Consider the following 15,300-nt stretch of genomic DNA (forward strand, 5'->3'; position numbering starts at 1 on the left):
AGAAGTGTGTGGACATCCTGCCACAGGCAGACAGGAATATGGGTGCAAGCCAGAAGTGGAGAATGTGGGAGGAGATAGCCAGTGCTGTCAATAGGGTGGGTGGTTATGTCCGTCTAGCCGGGATGTCAAACGGTGGTAAGTAAACACTTGACCCCCCTAAAACCCCCCCAAAAAATAATGCAGGAATAATGGTTACTTTTTCACCCACAGATGGCAAGACTTCAAATATCGCCTGAAACAAAAAATGGCGGACAGGGCTAGGCATGCAAGGGGGACAGGTGGGGGTCCCACCCCTGTGTCATTGGAGTTGAATGATTTGGAAGAGCTGGCACAGGGGTGTGTGCAGGCTTTGGAGGTGTTTGGCGTGTCCAAAATGGATACGGACATGCCAGACTTTGCGGCTCCTCATGTTGTCCCAGGTAAATATTGTGAAGTAACCAACTCTGAAATGTTATTGTGCCAATATGTAGATTCTAATGTGACTCTTTTCTCATTTTTCTCACAGAGTCACAGGCGGATGAGTCTGCTCCAGAGGGGAGCCTTGGCCACAGAATTTCTGCTGGCTCTGCAGGGGAGGAACCAGTACATCCGGCTGAGGACCCTGCAGAAGCCAGTCCAGGGCAATCCCCCTCGCAGGCAGTTGCACTCCTCAAAGAACTCAATTTTAAATTGGATTTCCATACGGAGATTCTGCAGAGGATGGATGCCAGTCTGCTACGGGTGGCTGAGGCCCTGGAGCAAAATGCTGCGGCCAATGTGACCATTGATCAGGCCCTGGCAGAAAATACCAGGGCCAACATCCGCATCGCCAATGCCCTGGAGCAGCTCGTTCGCCAGCACATGGTGGAGCCGACCACCCTTCCTGCCGGAACATCAGGATCCTCCACCTCTGGCACAACATCAGCCACTCCTCCAACTGTGCCTAGCCCTGTGCCTAGTCCAGAGGCCACAACATCTGCCTCTGGACAGGCCAGCCCGATGACATCCCAGACCCAGTCTGGAGCCCACCCTTTCCCAGCCAAACGGGGGAAAAAACGTTGACAGCACTGGCTACATTTCCAACACTCCTTCTGTGCTTTCTGGCCAAAACTTCCCTCTCCTTTCTTGTGAATTGTTTTTATTTTTTTGGTTTAAGTTTCCATACCTTTTATGTTTGTCCCAATTATAATTTTTTTGTGAATAACACTGGCCAAAAAGTTTTGGCCAAAAATGGGCCGGAAAATGTTTTTATTTTCAAATAAATTTTTTAAAAATGTTCTACATTGTATTCTGACATTATTTTATAAATGGTTTAGAGTTAATCCTGGCCCACAAGGCAAAAACGACCTCCCCAAAAAAAAAAAAATTGTTTTTAAAAAAAGGGCTCTTTCTCCTAATAGAACTGATGGAACGCAGTTCTTCCCCATTTCGGCCCACTTAAACCCTGGTCAAAATGCACTTGAATCAAAATCGAACATTAGTAAATATACCCCATTGTGTCTCTGAAAGAAATAATGATACATTGGTGATTGGGGCACACACTATCTCAGCATTACAGATCATAGTCACCAGGTGTCATTTCAATAATGAGCTGCAAATATGATCCCTGCTGATTGTCCCCTGTATGGATAAGACAATTAGATATACAGCAAATATATTTTTCTTTATCTATTTTTATATGTCTATTTGTCTCATACATTGAAACCTGTATGAGAACATGTGACTGTCTGTAGTGATTCCATGTACATATTCAGCATAAGAGTACCATCCTGGCTGCATAACTGGTTTGTCCACATTTACAGATTGTAGAATGGTGACTTTCACATTGCAATGCGACAATACGTGAGAGAGATCATACATCACATGTGCTAGAGACCTCAGAGCCACCGGTCAGTGTGTGAGAGAGTTCATACATCACATGTGCTGGAGACCTCAGAGCCACTGGTCTGTGTGAGAAAGATCATACATCACGTTACTGAGAGAACTCAGGGCTACCGGTCAGAGGGAATATTCCTTACATGGACACACTAGTGACAGTAACGTGTTTGGAGACCAGCCGTACTATAATGAGGGACATCTGTTATATCATGAGCTTCCTACTGGTGTCTGGTAAGTAATTTATATACTGTACATAAGAGTTTGAAAATAATCTCACTAACAGGATGAAGCGTGTTTGCTTATATCATGTAAACTAAGAGTTTCCCTTTGGATGCATGTTGTGTAACTGCGTATCCACCCAAAATAACAATTGACCATTGGCTCCAACCAGTTTGAAGCTGCCATTGAGCTGGTAAGTATTACACAATTAACATGCAAGTTGACAATTAGCTTAAAGTAAGGTACTGAAAATGATATGTGCTCCTAGTTTAAGTCATTGATATCATGGTGAGTCCATAATGGGACACCTGTCACGTAAGAAAAAAAACACATATATATATATATATATATATATATATATATAAGAGATATCCCCGTGTTTTGGTTTTGGATTTTTGGCACTTTTCTGTTTAGGTTTTGGATTTATTTACAATCATGAAATGTAAACCTGTTTACATGTAATCCAAAACAGAGCTTTGGTTTTTAAATCCGAGTTTAGAATTTACAGCTGACTCAACCCAGGATTCAGTTCTACTCGTAACTCCAAAAGTGATCCGAGCTGGGAATTAGTTCTACATAATATTGAATGCATACAAATAGGTATGAATATCTGTGTTAAAACTAAATTTAGACACACAAACGGAGGGAAGAGCCCCAGTGTCTTAGAAATTGCTTTTCAATGAATAATGCTAGCTTTCTCTGTTATCATGGCTATGTAATAAAACATGTTGGAGTATGATAACTACCTAATCATAACAATGAAAATATTTATCTAGCTAATCAGGTGAATATAACAACACTCGTATTTGCAGTGACGCGTTTCATTTACAATATTACTCTAAGGGCAGGATGTACTAATTATAGCATTGGCTTTGCAATATTTTTGCTTTTTTTAACATCATGGTATAGTAAATCACTGGATTCTACATCACTGGTATGAACTAAGACTGTCTTCTGCTACCCTCCACTGTAGTCACACACATGGCTGCGATGTGCTGTGGCTCCCCTCTACTCCTATATGTGATTGCATCCTTTCTGTGTCATGCACAGTAGGGTTTCTAGGCTTGACTGCCCCCAACGTTGTCAGTCCCAGTTTTCAAGGCTTACATCCTCTCTCCATTGTGTCTGCTGAGTAGGGTCATCAGTATAAGTGCAGCATTTTAGCTACATGTTTGAAAGTGAAACCTTTTTTTGGTCTGTAGTTTTCCCCCAGGCATTTAAATAGAGTCTGACAATGTGTGTAATTGCCCCCTCTATTCTCTAATATTTATATATATATATATATATTAGGGATGTGCAGGCTCGGATAGGTTCGAGTTTGCACGTGGAGTTCGGATTTTTCCCTCCAAAAAAACGGAACTCAGAACGAGGCAAAACGTCATCTTACATGGACGAACATCATCATTCCTGGTCTTTTGTCAAAGGTAGGCAAAACCTACCTCCACGGAATCACCTATAGCATGGATGAGGCATCTGATGATAGCATTGGTGTCATCCAGTGAGGCAGAGGATAACACTCTTTACATCACATCCCTATTCACTCAGAGCTCGATTCAGAGGTGTACACAATCGCCGCTGTGCCTGTGGGTGTGTCTATGTGCCTGAGAATGCAGCAGCTTTCATTGGCAGGACCACCACAAAACAGGCCTCCTCCCTGTAATCACCCATGGTTTTCCCTCACCATCTCAGATACCTGCATTCCCTTACGCTGCAGAGCATTTGTGCATACACTCAGGGTAACCAATACCTAAGAATATTTTGAGCCTACATCATAGCAAATAGTCACACAACTATATAAATATCATCACTACATTCACTTATCGTGCACTACATTCACTTATGACACAAGTATTGGTTTTCACATAGTTTGCTGCTTCAGTGTTTTTAGACCTTTTTGTCAGATGTTACTATGGTATACTGAAGTAAAATTACAAGCATTTCATAAGTGTCAAAGGCTTTGATTGACAATTTCATTAAGTTTATCCAAAGAGTCAATATTTGCAGTGATGACCCTTCTTTTTCAAGACCTCTGCAATTCGCTCTGGCATGCTGTCAATCAACTTCTGGGCCACATACTGACTGATGGCGTCCCATTCTTGCATCATTAGTGCTCAGAGTTTGTCAGAATTTGTGGAGTTTTTTTTGTCCACTCGCCTCTTGATGATTGAACATAATTTCTCAATGGGAGTTAGGTCTGGGGAGTTTCCTGACCATGGACCCAAAATGTCGATGTTTTGTTCCCCAACCCACTTAGTTATCACTTTTGCATTATGGCAAGGTGCTCCATCATGCTGTAAAATGCAATGTTCACCACCAAACTGTTCTTGGATGGTTGTGAGAAGTTGCTCTTGGAGGATGTTTTGGTGCCATTCTTTATTCATGGCTGTGTTCTTAGGCAAAATTGTGAGTGAGCCCACTCCCTTGGCTGAGAAGCAACCCCACACATAAATGGTTTCAGGATGCTTTACTGTTGGCATGACACAGGACTGCTGGCAGCACTCACCTTTCCTTCTCTGGACAAGTGTTTTTCCAGATGCCCCAAACAATCTGAAAGGGGATTCATCAGTGAAAATAACTTTACCTCAGTCCTCATCATTCCAAACCCTGTAACTTTTGTGGAATATCAGTCTGTCCCTGATGTTTTTCCTGGAGGGAAGAGGCTTCTTTGCTGCCCTTCTTGACACCAGGCCATCCTCCAAAAGTCTTCACCTCACTGTGCATGCATATGTACTCACACCTGCCTGCTGCCATTTATTTTCAAGCTATGCACTGGTGGTGCCCCAATTCTGCAGCTGAATCAACTTTAGGAGACAGTCCTGGCACTTGCTGGATGTTCTTGGGCACCGTGAATCCTTCTTCACAACTATTGAACCTCTCCCCTTGAAGTTCTTGATGGTTCGATAAATGGTTGATTTATGTGCAATCTTATTAGCAGCAATATCCTTGCCTGTGAAGCTCTTTTTGTGCAAAGCAATGATGACTGCACATGTTTCCTTGCAGATAACCATGACTGCAAACAAAAAATATGGTAGTTGCTCATATCAGCCTAATGATATACCACAGGTGCTTGTAAAGGGCAGGGTTTACACTGAGCACAGAAAAAAAGGGAATTTACCCTCCAGCACACTGTAGTAGAATCAAAAATACTTAAATCCTACATGATAATAGAGATTCAGAGGTATTAGTAACATACATTTGCAAATATACGAATAAGCGCTGGGCCAACGTCAAGGCTCCTCTATACCAGCGTCCCTAACATTAAGGGGTTCACGTCCGAGAAGCAAGGTACAACAAAAAATTCCAGCTTAGTACAATCCCCAGGGCATCACACTTCTCTAATTGTTTGTATATTATTTATGTCATTTTAATTCTTTCACATTTCATTAACACTTATTGATTTATCCTTACACATCTATCCTTTACACTTCACTATCACCTTTTTTCCCCTTTTCATGTGATGCCCTGGGGATGGTCCTAGTGATAAATGGTATACATGCACCTCTTAAGGCTACAGACAGCAAGTCTGACTCTTTAAAGATGTTGACCCAAATAATTTATGTCTGAATTACCCTTGGCACCCTTAACAGAGTGCCCAGAGCACCACAGCTGACAGTTTGGGAATCACTGTGTTAGGGGGACATTCTCTCCCCCTGGCTATACCACTGAGTTTGTGAGCTTGCAGTAGCCAATGGAAGGAATATTGTGTAACGTATGAGGGTCTAGCCATACTTACTGCATCTGGCGCTGCCACATTGCAGTATTCCACATTTCCCCTGTACCTCTGAAACATCCCCGCACTGCACAGTATGGGATGTAAACAAACTGGCGGGCTACGTAGGCACAGCCATTTTGATTTTCCTTGTATGACTTCCTAGTCCTATCTTTTTGCTGCACTCAAGCACACATAATTCTTGCAGCCTATGGGCTTTCACAGAGGCCTATTGAAACTTGCTCCTGAATACAGCACATTGCCTGAGCAATGTCTTCCTTCTGGTATAGTGCCTAGTCCCCAGGCTTTAGTCATTCATGTGCTTTTCCTGTTACCTTTTGCTGTACTCCGGTGTTGGACTTCTACATCTACAAGTATTTATACATCAAACAGCCTTATCTGTGCTCAGTATCTGCAAACATCAGTACACCTGCCAAACTCACCTATGCTTAGTCTTCACAAGCATTGGTACATCAGCCAACCTCACCTGTGCTCAGTCTCCACAAGCATTGGTACATCAGCCAACCTCACCTGTGCTCAGTCTCCACAAGCATTGGTACATCAGCCAATCTCACCTGTGCTCAGTCTCCACAAGCATTGGTACATCAGCCAACCTCACCTGTGCTCAGTCTCCACAAGCATTGGTACATCCGCCAAACTCACCTGTGCTCAGTCTCCACAAGCATTGGTACATCAGCCAACCTCACCTGTGCTCAGTCTCCACAAGCATTGATACATCAGCCAACCTCTCCTGTGCTCAGTCTCCACAAGCATTGGTACATCAGCCAACCTCTCCTGTGCTCAGTCTCCACAAGCATTGATACATCAGCCAACCTCTCCTGTGCTCAGTCTCCACAAGCATTGATACATCAGCCAACCTCTCCTGTGCTCAGTCTCCACAAGCATTGATACATCAGCCAACCTCTCCTGTGCTCAGTCTCCACAAGCATTGGTACATCAGCCAACCTCTCCTGTGCTCAGTCTCCACAAGCATTGATACATCAGCCAACCTCTCCTGTGCTCAGTCTCCACAAGCATTGATACATCAGCCAACCTCTCCTGTGCTCAGTCTCCACAAGCATTGGTACATCAGCCAACCTCACTAGAGTTCTGCTCAGCATGCCCTCATGTATGGGAATATAGTTCTATATCCTGGTGCAGAGTCCAGGCCTGAGTTTTCATCTTGTCCTGCCAAGCTAGCCAAGGACACTCTAGCATCTCAGATTATACCCATTCCTACTCCATGTGCAGACAATTTATGAAGTCTGATCTAATAGAGCAATGGGGATTGGGAATAGGAAATGGCTAAATTCACAGGTGAGAAATAAAATAACATATACACCAAAATACATCTTTTAGAATTTGCTCTGAAACAAAGCAAGAAAAATGGAATGTTCTTCCTGGAGTATATTTGAGTATATTGAAAAATAAAAGGGGGGACAGAACAGTACTCTATGGTGGGCACACTTCCAAACAATATGAAATAAACATTTTATTGGTTATAGTTAAAATCAATATAAACCACAGATATCACTTATGTGGAGGCAAAGAACACAACAGAGCAAAATAAAGGAATAAGTATCCAACAATGAGAGTAATGTTTTTCAAATCACATGTGGCTTAAATAATCTAAATTGTCCAGTTAGGTGCACCTCACACTCACAGTAAGGTAAGAAATGGATAAAAAAATGTACGTGGAAAATAATTGTTTTGGGAGTGAATGAACGCATAAACCCTTCATTAAATTGTGAGTGATATACAGTAGGTAGGAGAGATATTATTGATAATAACAGCATTATTAACAGTGTGTTTCACACAGATTAAGAGCTAACATATGTGAGGCTCTACTATTTCCTGTCATACAATTGGATTGGAGGGGAAATGAGAGTCCTCACATTTGGCATAGAGAAAGAAGTACAGAGCTGCTTCTGCTTGGTTTTGGTTTTGGATCTGGAGTCATCTACGTAGTTTGGTTTTGCAAAACCACCCTCAACTGTTTTGGTTTTGGATCTGTATTTAAATAAAAAAATACAGCTAAAATCATGTAATTTGGGCCTGTTTACATGCAATCCAAAACTTGACATCGGTTTATAAATCCGAGTTTCGAACTGACTGCAGAACCAAACTGGGTCTTGATTTCACTCGGAACCGCAAAGAGATTCCGAACTCGGACTTGGAACCACTAAATTCAGTTGTTGGTTCTCTGGGAACCCGCAAATCTCCTTTTACAGGTAATATATTCTTATTTCAGCTGCTCTCTCATTAGCTGCCATCACTTGAACTACTGTACCCTGTGTCAATTGTGAGGACTCTCATTTCCCGTCCAATACAATTGTATGACAGGAGTTAGAAGATCCCCACATATGTTAGTACACAGGCTCTATTTTTCAATCTATTTATCTTATAGGAGTGAATGAGTAAGTTCATAATGCCGGTGCCGGAGTTGCGACCCCCACTTAGCATGGCTTTGGTAGTATAAATAAATATATAAATAAATAAATATGACTGTCTTTCTGCAGTGAGCCTGCCATACCCGTGGATTCTGCAGGAAGTGATGGTGCCACTAATCAGCATCAGTGAATGTGAGCAGATGTACCAAATCAACTCCACCTTTGGTTATAGCATGATAATCCCTAGCGACCAGATCTGTGCCGGGTACCAGGAAGGACAGAAGGACTCCTGCCAGGTATGTCTTTAATATCTACCCAGATAAGATCTATCTAACCCTGGTAATTTGATCAATAATCACAGGAGTATTGTGCAGCAGGGTACCATGTGGCCATGCTTCTCACATAAACCTCCAGATAAAGAACAACTGCTTGTGTACATATTAATGCCCAATTCCCATATCACTCCAAGGGGCCTATACATCATCAGGGATCAGTTGATTAAGTATTCAACTTGCCCTGAGGTGTGGCGGGGGATACTTATATACCAAAGCAATTCACTATTGCTCTGGTGTTGGTACAGCTTCTCGGTACACCGAAGTGCTACAGAAGTAGCAGCAATACTTTATTAATATTACATTTTATTTATAGGGCGCCACATGTGGTCCACAGAGCCATACATATACGTTAAAAGTAGGACAGTACAGGGTACACAGAACATTACATTACAATGCAGTAACCAGAACATAAACAGATCACAAGTAACAATTAGCAACACAATTCTCAAAGCACAATACAGCTGGGAAGGTGTAGGCTGTCATTGAAGTGCTAGAAGGGATGGCTGTGAGACAGTAGGGGGGAGGACCCTGTTCCTAGAAGCTTACAATCTAGGGGAGATGGGAGACAGACAGATGACATGAGCCATGAGTATGTAGATGGGGACCTGAGGGTAGGAAGTAGGCAAGGTAGACATGGGTGAGGAGAGTTACCTGGTGACAGGGTTATGTGGTGGAAGGGTATGCTTTAATGAACAGGTGGGTTTCAGTACACAGTTGAAGCTATGCAAGGTTGGGTAGAGCCTGACTGAGCAAGGGAGCTTATTCCAGTGAAGGGGGGCTTCACAGGCAAAATCTTGGATATGACCATTTACATGAAGTAACCATGGCAGAGGAGAGGCAACAGTCATTGGGAGACCAGTAAGGACAGGATGGTGTAAGGAGATGAGGTTGGATATGTAGGCAGCAGTAGAGTTAGAGAGGGCCTTGTATGTGAAGGTGAGGAGTTTGAAGAGGACTCTGTAGGGGAATGGGAGCCAGTGCAGGTTTTGGCAGAGGGGAGTGGTGGAAGTGGAATGGCGGGAGAGGAAGATAAGTCTAGCTGCAGCATTGAGAACAGATTGGATGGGAGCAAGATGGCAACATGGGAAGCCAGTTAGGAGAAGGTTACAGTAGTCAAGCCGAGAAATTATTAGTGAATGAATAATCAGTTTGGAAGCATTCTGGGAGAGGAAAGGCCTAATGCAAGCAATGTTGCGTAGCTGGAACCAACAGGATTGAGCCATAGATTGAATGTGGGCAGCGAAGGAAAGGGTGGAGTCAAGGGTGACACCCAAGTAGCAAAGTTGGGGAACAGGGGAGATGATGGTGTTGTCAACAGTGATAGTGAGATTGGTTGGAATGGAGAAACTGTTAGGGGGAAAGATGATGAGTTTGGTTTTGTCCATGTTGAGCTTCAGAGAGCGCTTGAACATCCATGAAGAGATGTTGTCCATGTTGAGCTTCAGAGAGCACTTGGACATCCGGGAAGAGATGGTGGAGAAGCAGCTGGATACCTGAGAGAGGACAGAAGGGGAGAGTTCAGGAGCAAAGAGGTATAGTTGCGTGTCATCTCTGTTACGGGGGAAGATAATGAGTTTGATTTTGTCCATGTTGAGCTTCTGACAGTGCTTGGACATCCAGGAATAGATGGTGGACAGACAGCTGGATACCTGATAGAGGACACAATGGGAAAGATTAGGAGGAAAGGTATAGTTGCGTATCATCGGCAGAGAGGTGGTATTAGTGGACAAAAGAACTGATGAGTTCTCCTAGTGTAGAGGTGTACAGGGAGAAGAGCAGGGGGCCCAGAACAGAACCCTGTGGGACACCAATGAGAAGGGTGGAAGGGGGGAGGTGGAGCCAGAGGCAGATACAGAAAAGGAGCAGTTGGTGAGGTAAGAGTTTAACCATGCATGGACAGTGATTAGAAAGGTCAAAGGTATTAATGGTGCATAGAAGGTGAGGATGCTCCATGGTGTTGAAGGCTGCAGAGAGGTCCAGGAGGGTGAGCAGTGATAAGTGGCCCTTGGATTTGGCTCATCAATGAATGTCTAGATGACTGTGCATATGTGATCTGAGATTGACAGCATGTGAGGCCAGGAAATCTACATCCACCAACGCAGACCTGTACTGTAGATCAGTGGTGTATTAAGGAGGGTGCAGGCCGCACCCAGTTATCACCCACCGAGGGGTGACATCAAAGTGATGACTCCTCCTCAGTGACAGGGGCCTGGTGCTACACTGTAGCATTACGTGCAGCACTTGGCTCCTGACACAGCGGAAGGGAGGGGCGCACCTCACCCGGGTGTCACCCACCGAGGAATGACACCAAGTGTCACCAAGTCTCACCCACCGAGGAATGACCCTCAGTGACAGGAGCCGGGTGCCACACTGTAGCATTAAGTGCAGCACTCGGCTCCTGACACTGTGAGGGAGTCAACAATACACACAGGGCAGTCTGCACTTCCGGCAATCCCCAATAATAAACATGAAACCATGCTGGTTCAGCTGGAAGCCATGCCCCCTTCACACATTACCATGCCCAAAACCATGAGGCCACACCCCTTTGGGGCACATCCCTCCCCGCTCTGGGCGACACCACGGGGAGTGACGTCACTGGAATCAGGCCCTTTGTCTCAGTTTCAAACAATGATGAATTAATCAGATGCTGTTGTGTGATGATTTATCTATGCTGCAAGTCACTGCAATGTCTGTCATGCATGCAGATATCAGGTCATTGCTGTAAAATTTGATTTGAAAGTAAAATGTTTTACAATTGTGAGATTATTTTGTGTTTTCCCAAAAACATTTCAGTAGCTGACAATTAGCCTTTATCTTGCAGGGAGACTCTGGAGGACCCCTGGTCTGTGACATCCAGGGAGTCTGGTATCAAGTTGGAATTGTAAGCTGGGGAGAGGGATGTGCCTTGGCTAACCGGCCTGGAGTTTACACCTATGTTCCTGATCACAATTTTTGGATCAATGCCATTGAAGAATCCAGTTTGCCAGTGGATGAAGCATCCAGGAGCATCATGTCCTCATTTCATGTTTTAATCGCTTCATTGCTGCTTCTAATGACCTGCTAATTACTGCACAGCTGATGCATGATCATTATAATTGCTGTACTAATATTATATATTAATTACACTGGTCTACAAAAATATATATTTTTCTTTCATTAGAACTAATTAAACTTAATCTAAATGTATTTTTGTGCTGAATTCAAAATTGCATTCAGATTATTTCCATCAGGCAGGGTTGTTTTGTGACACACTGTGCGTTTATAATTTTATGAAATTAGTAATTGTGTAAGTATAAATGATAAATATACACCTTATTCTGGCTGACCTAAAAAGTTGTAGATTATGATTTTTGGGCATAATTTGCCTTTGGGATGTCCCTCTTCATGGTCCATCAATAGTCAGTCAGCATACTGGACTCCATTTGCATTGGTACCTCTTTGCCATCGTAGAAATCTGCTTATGGAAACGCTCGTATGCTCATCACTGACAGCTCCAAGCCGAGGGGTTTAGTCCTTAGCCAGATCACCAACTTTACACCCAAAGTAAAGTTCATAACACTTTGTTACGATTGTCGCGAGAGTTTGCCTCTGAGATTTGAAGGTGACTTCACCAAACACGTAACAAAAATTGTCTGGATGATTCAAACACTTTCTTGGCATTACTGAAAATATTCTAGCAACTAATACAACAAATACTTGTGCTAACAGGCTCCTCTATGGTGAGAGGCCCCCAGGGGCCACAGGAGAATGTGCTGAGCCCTGATTGGAGGAGCCCAGCACACATGCTCCTCTGACCTGAACAGGGGGTGTGGGCTACACCGGCAGTTCAGGCTGCATGGAGGAGGAAGAGGAGGATGAGGAAGGTGCTGGAGGCTCCACATAAAGGTGAGAGTGGGGAGTAACTACAGGGGGACATATTGCTTGGATGTCCCCGTCTGTCTGTGTGTATGATAGGCCATGAAGAACACTAAAATATGACTAAAGAAAAGTAACTGTCACACACACTATGCCTGATGGGAACATTCTAATCACATATTTAATATTCAGAATGTAAAACTGCACTAAAGTCACTATTCACTTTTCTTGTGAATAATAAAATCATATTGACCCGTGTAATGCTTTACAGACTTTAACATTTCGGAATAATTTAGGATAATAATAAAAAAATAATTTCCTCCGAATTAAATGTATATGTATATCTCATCTGACAAATGACAAATAGACTTTTGCATATGGATTCGCATTAAGCAAAGAACAGCCTGACACGCAAAGCAATTCCTGTAGGCACCAACACATTGATTTGCAGAGCCGTGCAGTTAAATGCATATTGGGATAGTGGCATCAACATACTGTAAGCACATAACATCCAAAATGGTATCATGTAACTTTGTAAATACTAGGGGTGTGCACCGGCCACTTTTCGTGTTTTGGTTTTGGATCTGGATCTTTCTTCGTGTTTTGGATCTGGATTGGTTTTGCCAAAACCACCCTTCCGTGTTTTGGGTTCTGGGTTTTGTGTTTTGGATCTGTATTTTTTTTAAAAAAAGCATAAAAACAGCTAAAATCACAGAATTTGTGTGTTTTTCTGCTCCTATGCTATTATTAACCTCAATAACCTTAATTTCCACTCATTTCCAGTCTATTCTGAACACCTCACACCTCACAATAGTATTTTTATATCCAAAAGGTTGCACCGAGGTAGCTGGATGACTATGCTAAGAGATACGAGTGGGCGGCACAAACACGTGGTCCATCTAGGAGTGATACTGCAGTGGCAGACAGGATGGCAGTTTGAAAAACTAGGCCCGAAACAGTACATAATTCAAAGAAAAAAAAGAGGTGCAAGATGGAATTGTCCTTGGGCCCTTCCACCCACCGTTATGTTGTATAAACAGGACATGCACACTATAACAAACCAAACATTTCAGCGCCAGGGTCTGCCACACGACTGTGGCTGAAATTATTGGTTCGTTTGGGCCCCCACAAAACAAGCTGGCAATTAATCTGTCCCTGCAGAAACTGACTCTACGGAGGCAAGATGTCATCCTCATCCTCCTCATCCACCGATTCCTCACCCTCTTCAGTGTTGTGTACATCCTCATCCTCACAGAGTATTAATTCGTCCCCACTGGAATCCACAACCACAGGTCCCTCTGTACGTTCTGGAGGCTGGTCTCCCTGGAAGAGTTGATAATTCATTTTATGAACATCATCTTCTCCACATTTTGTGGAAGCAACCTCCTACGCCTTTCGCTGACAAGGTTCCCGGCTGCACTAAACACTCTTTCGGAGTACACACTGGAGGGGGGGCAACTCAGGTAAAATAGAGCCAGTTTGTACAGGGACCTCCAAATTGCTTCTTTTTCCTGCCAGTGCAGGTACGGACTGTCTGACATGCCTACTTGGATGCTGTCACCGATGTAATCCTTTAACAGACAGACGCACGCTTGTCGCTGCTGCTTTAAGGATGCAGGTGCGGCTACAGCCCACACATTTCACAAAGACAGAAAAGAAAAGAAGAATATTTTTATTTGTTTGTGGAGCGCACTTTGAGGGTTACACCACCCTTTAACAGACAGACACACGCTTGTCACTGCTGCTTTGAGGACAGTATCATATGCAGTGACAGTAGACTTGTCAGAAATTGTTGGCACGTCCTTCAGTCCGGACCAGAATGTCCAAACCGGCCCTTGACTTATGACACAGGCGCACGCTTGGCGCTGCTACTGTGCTGATGCACGTGCGGCTACATCGCACACAAGTCACAAACACATAAAAAAAATATTTTTTTATTTTTTGGAGCACTTTGAGGGTAACACCACCCTTTAACAGACAGACGCACGCTTTTCGCTACTGCTTTGAGGATGAAAGTGCGGCAACAGCCCACACAATTCACAAAGACAGAAAAAAAAGAAGAATTTTTTTATTGTTTGTGGAGCGCACTTTGAGGGTTACTCCACCCTTTAACAGACAGACGCATGCTTGTCACTGCTGCTTTAAGGATGCAGGTGCGGCTACAGCCCACACATTTCACAAAGACAGAAAAAAAAAGAATAATTTTTTTATTGTTTGTGGAGCACACTTTGAGGGTTACACCACCCTTTAACAGACAGACGCACGCTTGTCGCTGCTGCTTTGAGGATGCAGGTGGAATCTAGACAGGATTTGGAACTGGGGACACACTACCTCCATCAATTGTCTAAATCCCACTGCACTAATGGCGGATACCGGATGCACGTCTAACACCAACATAGCAGTCAAGGCCTCAGTTATATGTTTTGCTTCAGGATGACTGCTGTCGTACTTCATCCTCATCGCTAGGGACTGTTGGAGAGTCAATTGTTTATTAAAAGTAGTGGTGTTCCTACTTCCTCTCTGGGATGATGAACTACTCCCAGCAGCAGCAACAGCACTAGGAGGAAGTGGTTCTTGATCTTTCCCTATTTTATTTCTATCGGAGAATATTTGGTCCTCCATTTATGTTATATTGATATATACGTGCGGCTAAGGCGCACACAAACACAGAAAATATTTTTTTATTTTTGCTGGAGAGTAGTGCACTTTGTGGGTTACACCACCCTTTAAGATATGAGCCAGCCGGCTCTTTACTTATGGGACACAGGCGCACGCTTGGCGCTGCTCCTTTGTTGATGCACGTGCAGCCACAGTGCACACAATTCACAAACACAGAAAATATTTTTTTATTTGGTTTGGAGTGTACTTTGGGGGTTACAGCACCCTTTAACGGTCAAGCCAGCCGGCCCTTTACTTATGACACAGGCGCACGCTT

General features: G+C 43.5%; 1 protein-coding gene across 1 annotated transcript; it reads left to right on the forward strand.

Moving 5' to 3' along the window:
- The first annotated feature begins 1,816 nt into the window (after window positions 1–1,816).
- Window positions 1,817–13,051, forward strand: LOC148517802 (serine protease 30-like). The gene is made up of 3 exons (XM_088478170.1): window positions 1,817–2,088; window positions 8,305–8,471; window positions 11,332–13,051. The coding sequence occupies exons 1-3, from the start codon at window positions 1,998–2,000 to the stop codon at window positions 11,572–11,574; spliced, it is 501 nt and encodes a 166-aa protein (XP_088334296.1). The 5' UTR covers window positions 1,817–1,997; the 3' UTR covers window positions 11,575–13,051.
- Window positions 13,052–15,300: the final 2,249 nt, after the last annotated feature.

Source organism: Taudactylus pleione, unplaced genomic scaffold, assembly GCF_031769625.1.
Source record: "Taudactylus pleione unplaced genomic scaffold, aTauple2 ptg000209l, whole genome shotgun sequence".
NCBI classification, from domain to species: domain Eukaryota; kingdom Metazoa; phylum Chordata; class Amphibia; order Anura; family Myobatrachidae; genus Taudactylus; species Taudactylus pleione.